General features: G+C 23.6%; 1 protein-coding gene across 1 annotated transcript; it reads left to right on the top strand.

Moving 5' to 3' along the window:
• Positions 1 to 1,384: 1,384 nt before the first annotated feature.
• On the top strand, positions 1,385 to 10,255 carry LOC112687724 (THO complex subunit 5 homolog). Its single transcript, XM_025560608.1, has 13 exons — positions 1,385 to 1,689; positions 1,846 to 1,983; positions 3,047 to 3,258; positions 3,326 to 3,401; positions 3,464 to 3,658; positions 4,829 to 4,961; positions 5,056 to 5,150; positions 7,003 to 7,329; positions 7,397 to 7,589; positions 7,660 to 7,833; positions 9,635 to 9,768; positions 9,823 to 9,989; positions 10,088 to 10,255. Exons 1-13 carry the CDS (start codon positions 1,618 to 1,620, stop codon positions 10,155 to 10,157), a joined length of 1,986 nt encoding a protein of 661 aa, XP_025416393.1. The 5' UTR covers positions 1,385 to 1,617; the 3' UTR covers positions 10,158 to 10,255.

Raw genomic sequence — 10,255 nt, forward strand, 5'->3', positions numbered from 1 at the left:
ATCCAATAGTTAAAATAAAAAGCTTTAATTATAACCGAATATTAATAATGAATAAAATCGTGTTCATTACATTTTATTATTTGCAAGAAAAATTAATCAATTGTTACACTGTTTTAATTTTTTTCAAAATAATTTTATTATTATTACTGCATATAAAACCTACAACTTAACATATATTATATTTCATAATGATTTTTTCCCCGTAAATTCGTCAATAGAATACAGGTATTATTGAATTAAAAAAAAAAAAAGTTTTCCGTTTTCACGGGGCCCCTTAAATGAGTTAGGCCCTAAGGCGGGCGCCTACTCTACCTAATGGGTAATGCGGCACTGACTATAACACAATATTTGTAATAAATATCAAATCCAAAATAATAATCAAGTTATATGAGGATCTCCTCATTAATATGACTAAAATAATCACAAGGTAACAGCACTATACACAAACGTCTAGAGACAGAAAACGCTGAATGGCTGCAAGATAGCGGCCTTATGCTCTTATCAATCGTACCTCTTATCTTCAAAAACATTTATCAGTATTATCACAGAATACTTATATTATGTGATATTATCTCAAAAGATTATCTTGTCTAATCTAAATAAATTATGTAATCTCAAACTTATCTAGTCTCAGCATCCCAGGTGACCCTGGAAGACGTTTAAGACGCAAATGGTGCCGGGATCTGACTGAATAAAGCCCATTCACAATTTCAAGAAGTTCCATCGCTGGATGAATTTTTTGTTCAAGTCATCAGTCCCTTTTTATTTTATTTGTATTCTATTTCTGTCTTTACAACACTTGTAATTATTGTAAAAATAATATATTTACAGATTGTATAATAAAATTAATTAATAACAAAAAAAAAAAAAAAAAGATTATGAAATAGTAAATATACAATATTGTTAATCCTCAATCCTCATGCAATTTTGCTTTTTTTATAACTTGTTTAACTAATGATGCATCATTTGATTTGACTCATTTATATGGCCAGCATAGTAATATGTTATGTTCATATAAAATGTTAAATTTTAATGCTATAGAAGGTGGATCAATATATTTGTATGTATTATATAATAATATAAATAAATAAATAAAATTAATTAAAAAAATTGTTGAAATTGATATTGTAAAATAGTAATATAACTGAACTATGTTGAATTTATTATAATTTATAACTATTTACATTAAAATTTGAATTACTAATAATTATTTTTATGAACTATGAATGTTTGTTAATATTTAATATTTCATAATCTCTTGAGATAATATCATATAATAAAAGTATTCTGTGATAGTACTGATAAATGTTTTTGAAGATAAGAGGTACGATTGATAAAAGCATAAGGCTGCCATCTTGCAGCCATTCGGCGTTTTCTGTCTCTAGACGCTTGTACACTATAGCAGCAATATTTATTTTTTTAGGTTACATTAGTTAAACGTTTAACTATTTGTTTTCTTTACATTATCTATGACGATACCCTATCTCATTTCTCTAGCAGAATAAGTTATTAATTATCTTTAAGAACACACCTTTATGTTTCTCTCATATTTTTGTGTATCGTTTGTTTTGGTTTTGTACATTTTTTCCCGGTAAACTACATCGAACTGATTTTACGATGAATGAAAAAATTTTACAAAATAAACCGACCATCATCAGGAATAAAGAACCCGAAATCGATCTTTACACGGTACAGAACTTAATTATGATTAGAAATCCATAATATTATTATTAATGTTTTTGTTTACTAATTTAAATATTAAACTATAAATTAAACATCATGTGCAGTATAAACTTTTAACACTCTTAACAAATGTATATACTTTCATATACTTTCTTTTAATAGGCAGTAGCAAAATATGAAGAAAAACAAGCAATCAATAGAGATGAAAATTGCGATTCTGCAATTTATTTCAACACCTTGCATAAATGGCAAGACGTAATGAAATGGAATTTTGAGTTAAAAAATAAAGAAAACCCACCAGTGAGTTCGATAGTACTAAAATAAAAAATCCTATTTATTAAAATACTTTTTTTTTTTTACTAAACAAAATTTTATGTTTTTTATATTATTATTTTTACTATTAAAATATACCTATTAAAATTGTCCTCGATTACAGTGGTTCCCAATTTGGGGGGAAATCGAAAATCACATTAAATTGTTTAATTCTTGAATAATTTTTTTTTTTTTTTGATAAAAAAATTGTTTTTTTAATAAATAAATTGTAATAACTGACGTACGTGCACATTATACATTTATAATTATCGGTGGGCCTCAACGATTTTCTACGAAATTGGTGGTCTGCACTATAAAAAAAATTGGGAACTGCTGCTCTATTTAATTATATTCAATCTTTCTAGTTTTTAGTTTTATGTGCAATTTATATATAGTATTGAAAATAATTTGGTTCTGTATATAAAAAATAAACAATATTTATTAGTTTTTAAGGTATTTTAATATACTAATAATTTCACATTTTCAAAAATTTATTTTAATTTTTTTGTTTTGTTAAATTAGTTAATTTTTACTAGTATTCATCTTGATTTTTAAATTCACATAATTTTTTAATTTAACTTATGTTTTCTTATTATATATATTAGGTAAAGTATATACAGCTTTATAGTTAAAAAAAATGAACTATACATTCTACAAAAATGAAATATTACTTTAAGAACAGAACATAATGATTTGTTTTATTGTTTCTATTATTATTTATTTTTATTAAGTGGAAACAGTTTATATTTGGTTACGTTTTTCTATTTAACATGTTTTTTAAAAATACATTCTGTGCAGAAAATTAAGTTTGACATTTATACAAGATTCAGAATTTAAATCAATATCACAAAATTTAAAAAAAAAAAAAATAATATTTTTGTAGTGATTTTATTGATGAAGGAGTACAGGAATTTCAGTTTTAAAATTTTTATATAGTTATGATTTTGTCAAACAATATTATATTTAATTAAACAAAGACAATTAAATTGGAGCAACATTCTGTTAATGTCATTCAGTCATAATATTTTTTTTTAAAATGTTTGTTAAATAGATAGAAAAAATTGAAGAGTATAAAAATGATGCCATTCATTTTTTTTTAATACTAAAAAAGTTGAATAGACTTGACAAAATCCGTTCAAAACAAAAAAAAGATTTATTAAACAAAAAAAAACAAGAAATCGACAGTAAACATTTACAGCAAGAAAATTTGCTAAATGAATTATTTTATTTAAAAAAAGAAATTTCAAAATGCCTTCAATACAAGTATACTTCCAAATTAATATATTTTGAGTAATATAAACATATTATGTTTTATTTCATTTTTTTTTAGATCTAGCGATTGTGATATTGATCTTGTACCGTTAGATGTATTTAATCGAGAATCACCAGGATCAATTGATTATATAGTATGTGAATCAAAACTATAATTAAGAATATTTAATTATTTAGATTCTATATTTTGTTTTAGGATAATCTGCAGAAAGGATTGATAAGTGATCATGATTTACATGTTAAACGTCTTCAATGGGAACTTGAACAAAGGCAAACTCAACAAAAACAATGTGATGAAGTTGAGAAAAGTAAAGAAATTATACTTTCTGAGATTCAAGAAGAAAGTAGAATTTTACAAAGTATTTTACCTATGCTGAAAGATATACGTTCTGTAAGTTAATATTTTTTTACGGGTTTATTAAAATATAAATATTAAATATTAAGAATTAATTATGTAAATATGATTCACAAATGTATATAATTTTATAATTTTATATGGTAATTAAATGCTTTTAGTATAATTAATTATTTAGTATGACTACAGTTTGTTAATATTATTATCAGTACTATAAATAAAATTCAAATAAATTTAATGTTAATTTGATTTGCTTCATATATTATAAATGAATTTTAAACCATTTTTTGCTATTTCTTAATATTTATTCACATTATGAAATAAATATTTTGACAAAATTATGATATATCAAGGAGGGTTTTATCAAAATGTTATGAAAAAAGTAAACATTTTTTATCAAAAATTCATATTTTTTATAGTAAATTGTGTATTACTCTACATAATTTCTTATTTACTATAGTTTTTCACGACAACTAAAATTTACTAAAGAAAATAATAACAATCAATGACTAATACTCCATTCTAAGAAAACTAAGATAATGATGATTAACAGGGTATAGCTCTTAAAATATGAATGATATGAAAACCAAACTTTAGGTATACTTGGTATTATTTCGCAGAACAATAAAATGTGATGAAAAACCATAGTAAATATGAAATTATTTAAATTAATACACAATTTTTTTTTAAAAATATTAATTTTTTATAAAAAAATGTTTATTTTTTTCAATTTAATAAAAATAATATGTCCATTCTTGTTTAATTGTGTTTGTTGGTTGATAGTAAAATTAAATAGATTTAAATTAAATATTAAGTTTAAAAAGTTAAAAAGTTTTAAAAGTACATTAAAAATTTATGTAAGGTATAGTTAAAAATTGTTAAATTGTTAAATTGTTCATAGCTAAAAAAAATAAAAGTTAGACTCCCTCTTTAAAGGGTATTTCTTTATCATTTTTGGTATATATTCATATGAATTTGTATGGTCACTTCACTCTGGACACCTTGTAAGCTTAAAATTATTTTATTTCATGTAATATTTATAAGTATTGAGATATTATCTAAAGGTAATGTAATTTGATCTGGCTAATGTTAACATTACTAAAATTGGTTATCTGGCTAATGTAAATTTCTGAATTTTAATGTCACACACACACACACACTTATAAGTTTACAATTATATTAAAATAAAATTTTACTTATTTGCAGGCTGCTCAGCCATTGCAGCAAAGTTTTGGATTAGCTCCTTGTCAAGCAAGATCATATGCAGATATAGTAAATTTATTACCCAAACCATTGTATTATTTATACATTCAAACAGATGCATATAGAGAAGCATGCAGTAAGTTATATTTATAAGTAATTAGTATGTACTTAATGTGAGGTTTTAAATATTTAATCAATCTCATGGATATTAATCACAAAAAATATTTTAGAATCTAAATTTACTGTTTTAACAAATGGCGATGAAGAAGAAGCTAGACGATTTGATTCCAATAAAAATAATGTAGTGGATACTAATTCTGATGAGGTAAATATTTAATTATATATACAAGTAAATATTTCAGACATAGTCCATTTGGCTTCCATTAAAAAAGGTTTTACAAACAGGTAAACTTTTAAACGACTCATGTTTATATAACTTAAATTCCTTCTCACTACATATAGACTTTATATGTAGTGGGAAGGAATTTAGGAAGGAAGGACTGTTTTGAAAAAGGTATGGTTAAAAATGTGTTGGTATACACTAAATCATTATAAAAATATATAAAAATATTATTTATTATTGTGAATTAAATTTTATTACATTTTAGCATTAAAAAATATAAAAAATTGTATTTATATGTAAAAATATAAAAAAAAATTATATGTTGGGTACATTTTTATCGATTATAATGTATCTATTTAAAGTACTTACTATTGTTAATAGTATCAATTAGCCATAAACACATGCCATACACGCCAATTAGATATCAGTGATATACGAATTAGTATAGATATGACATAATACAAACAAGCATTGGTGATGTTTACCAAGTACACTAGTACATATAATATATAATTAGTTTTGGCATTTTCGATATTATAAAAACGTCAGATATATTCGGTATTACCCTCAGCAGTTTGGAAATTTGCCTGTTTGTATAACTTTTAACATAACTGTTCATTAAACCTTTTTTAATGGGAGTCATTTGGGAGTAAGCCAATAATGGACGGGAGCCGTTTGGGATCCACCGAATATTTCTACTTATTTTTTAAGTATTCCAATTAATGCTAATTATTAGTTATTATTTTTAAATAAAATTCTAGATATTCTATAGTTACTATATTATTTTATACAATATATTAACTAAAAGTTTATTTTATTTTATTATAACTGATATCTACTAAATTAACTTATTTTTTTAATTTCGAAAATTTGAATTAATTAATTTTTTTATTTTGTTTTCCTTGGTAAATAGTTGAAAGGCTTTCATATTTCAAAATTCTATAAAAAATAAAAAATAAAAATATTGGTGATCTTATAATTAAATTAAATATTATTACAATTAAATTTTATTATTTCTGATTTAGCAATAAATAAATAATTTATAAGTTTGTTTTACTGCAAACTATACTGATTTTAAGTTTTTTTCCCCTACTTTTCCTACTGTTCAATTGAGTAGAATAAAAAAACAAAGAAAGTGCATAATTTCCACCAATAATATAATTTTCATAGTTATTCCATAATGAAATCGCAATAAAATTTATAGTAAATTTTGTTTAAATATTTGAAATAAGCAGAATCATTAAATACTATGATTTTACTATGAATTTTCTATAATAAATAAATTGTTTTTAAAAAAATAATGCATTGTGTGTAAAATATATCCATAACCAGGGTATTCATATATATAGTAGTGGTTTCACATGTATCCAGTGGGTCTCAACCCCTCCTTCCTTCTGGTCTTGAGTTCAGGCAATGATATATTATTCATTCTGATAGCTCGAGTTTAAAATGTTATATTATGTTTATTTTTTATAATAATTAAATTTAAGAATATAAGGAATTAAATATAAAAATTATATTTTAAGTAATAAATTATTAATGGGTTAAACATTTGTATGCCTTAATATATTATAAGAAAATATCAAAGGATTCTCCCCCCTCCAAAAAAATTTCTCAAAATCGCTATTGCAAATAATAGCTTGGCTATTTTACGATAACAAGTGTGACATTTTTTATTTTTTATTCAAATTATATTGGTCTGATATTTTTTGTTGATTTTAAAAAATGTAATAAATGTAATAATAATAATAAAAATGTTATTTTTATTATTTTTTTATTAATTTCTGTAATTACATAGAAATTGAAATTAATTCTTACACATTATATTTTACAGGAAATTGATGCACCAAAACCCAAAAAACGACACCATAAAAAATCACGTACTGATACTAAATCTGTTCAACAGAAAAGTTTGTTATCTAAACATCCCTTATCTGTTAAATTGACTTTGAATTTAAAAAACAATACTCTGTTTGTCATGGAATTTTTTTATTTGGTTAATTTAAACTTAATTACGGTTACTGTCTCTTCATCATGGTCAGGATTTTCATCATCCTACTCTAGAGAGTTGCTTTCACCTAGTTCTATACTTGATGCATTATTCCCTGGTGATAATGGTAAAGAAAGTCCACAAATAGTAAATTTTCATCAATTAGAAGAAGTGAGGAATTATAATTATTTTAAATAGCTAATTATTATTGAAGTTAAATTTTTACTGTATAATTTAGGCAAAAACCGAGTTAAACACTTTAGATGTTGGTAAGCCTTATATTTGGGCTCAGAGTATATGTGGTTTTGATTTTTTGAACCCTAGCTCACCTGATTTCCTTATTTCAAGAAATCATATTGCCCAAGTATTAAAGGCAATTAATAATCGTCTTAAGACTCGACTTTCTTTAATTACTCAGCTTGATTGTAGTGGTAAGAATTGAAAACAAAAATATTATCTAACCTATTTATTTCCTTAATTTTATTAGTATTATTATTTTAGATTTAGAGCGTAGATTTAGTATAAATGGAGTCAATTTAACTTCAGTATTATCCCCTTGGAATACAATGACATGGGATAATTTTAATAAGCTTGAATACTGTATACCACATGTTGAATTTGGAACAGTGACAGAAAATGATTTGTTATTTAAACGCGTAGTGAATTATAAAACAGGTATTTATTTCATTATGGTTTAATCATTGACTGATCTAGTTAATATAACTAACTTATAGTAATTTAGTTATGTATAAAATACAGTTATATTTTACATATATATTTTCCTATTATATTTATTGATTAATTGGTTGTCGATGAAAAATCTTAACTTATTTATTAATAAAAAAAATTATATACAGTGTGTTCAACAATAAAAGTAACATGAAATTTTTTGAACGCATGACCTTGTATGCAATTCGGGTTTTTTGTAATATATAAAGGATATAAAATTATATTTATTTTTGATAAATCTTAATTTTTAAAAAAAAAAAATTCTGCGCATGCGCAACAAACTAATTTTTTTTAAATGGTACTCCCCATTTTTGAGTTCAAATTGGAATTATGTGAATTGTTTCAAGAAACTTTGATCTTTAAAGTTTTGTTCTATCTTCAAAACTGACTGATTGAGAATGAGTTAGATTTTCGATTTAAAACATTTGTATTTATCCTATTTTTCAATAGTCTTTTTACAGTTTTACAAATTTATAAGTGATTTTGTATGAATTATTCTAAAAAATTAAGTGTACTATCATAAGTACAAGTAATTTACAATACTTCTACAGAAATTTTAACTCACCTGCGCATTAATTGTTCGAGAATATTTAGAGAGTGTTTTAAATCATAGATGGATGTATACTCTTGGGCCAGTACAATGGCCTCCAAGATTACCAGATTTGACACCTTAATATTTTTTTTTATGGAGACATCTGAAGACAGTTGTCTATTCTAACCCACCAAATGATCTTATAGATTTGAAAAATAAAATAATTATTGCGTGTCCATAGTTAACCGAGGAACAAATACTTTCTACGACACACAGAGAAGTATTGTGACAGTGTGAAGCATGCATTGCAAATAATGGTAATAACTTTAAGCAATTTATATGATGAATTGTAAAATTTAATCAAAATTCACCTGTACAAAATTTAATTGTTCAATAAAATCAAAATTTTATTTTAAAACTGAATCAAAAAAATAGAATATGTGTTAGTTTGTTTAGTCTGTTTGTTTATGTGTTAGTTTTAATTAACCAAAATTATACTATTTACAAGAAATTTGTGTTAAAATGTCTGTAGAAGTATTGTAAATTACTTGTACTTGTGACAGTACACTTAATTTTTAAGAAAATTTCATACGAAATCACTTATAAATTTGTAAAACTCCTAAATAGACTATTGAAAAATATGATAAATACAAATGTTATAAATCGAAAGTTTAACTCATCCTCAATCAGTCAATTTGAAAATAGAGCAAAACTTTAAAGGTCAAAAAGTTGCTTGAAAAAATGGGGGGTGCCATTTAAAAAAAATTTATTTTGTTTCGCATGTGTAGAATTTTTTTTTTTAAAAAATTAAGATTTATCAAAAATAAATGTAATTTTATGTCCTTTATGCATTACAAAAAATCCGAATTGCATACAAGGTTATGCGTTCGAAATATTTCGTGTTACTTTTATCGTTGAACACACTGTATATATTCTATATATATATACTAAGTATATATACTAAGTTCATAAAATATTTTTTGAAGTATTGAAAATAAATTTATCAAAATGGTTGACAATTATCATTTATACTTTTCATCTAAATAACTAGACATTTGATTTAAATTGATATCAAACAAATTAAATAAAATAGTTTATATTTTATCAAGAGAGTTAATGATTGCCCATTTTTCCCTGTACTCAAGCTACTACTGGTACATATTTATATATTATGTATTACTTTTTGATAATATTTATGGTACAATTATTTTTCAGCTACATTAACTGTTGTTATGGCTATTAAATGTGATTATCCTAAGAGTAAACCTATTTTTGCCCTTCAATTAAATATACCAACTATAAATGAAGGGATATCAGTTTTGAATTCTACAAATAATAATTCTGTTAGAGTAAGTTCAGATGAAATTCCATTGTTGTAAGTTTACTAATTTGAACTAATCTAGGAATTAGAAAGAGAAATCAATATTTTCCATGAAGAAGTAGAAGATAAAAACATTAATGAAATGTTAATCGATTTAATTGGCCGTCTCGTTGTATGTTTTGAGGTGATGATGGAGACTTGGGGACATACTGACTTCCCCAAAACTAAAACAATTTTATACAATATAAGGTAAATGTGGAAAAATAGACTAATAAAATATTAAATTTATTTTAATATAATTTACAAATAGTTATAAAAAAAAAAATTTATTTTTTATTTATTCATAGGGGTCGAACCAGAAGTCATCCATTTAAGGCAGTGAAACATCATTCAGGAATTATTTTTGAACACCGTTAATTATTTTTTATTTATTTAGAATGTATCTTATAGAGTATTTTTTTTTAATTCTACAATTGTACTGTTAATTGGTTTCTTATTTTAAACTTACTCAATTG

Source organism: Sipha flava, unplaced genomic scaffold (assembly GCF_003268045.1).
Source record: "Sipha flava isolate LNK unplaced genomic scaffold, YSA_version1 109_pilon_pilon, whole genome shotgun sequence".
NCBI classification, from domain to species: Eukaryota; Metazoa; Arthropoda; class Insecta; order Hemiptera; family Aphididae; genus Sipha; species Sipha flava.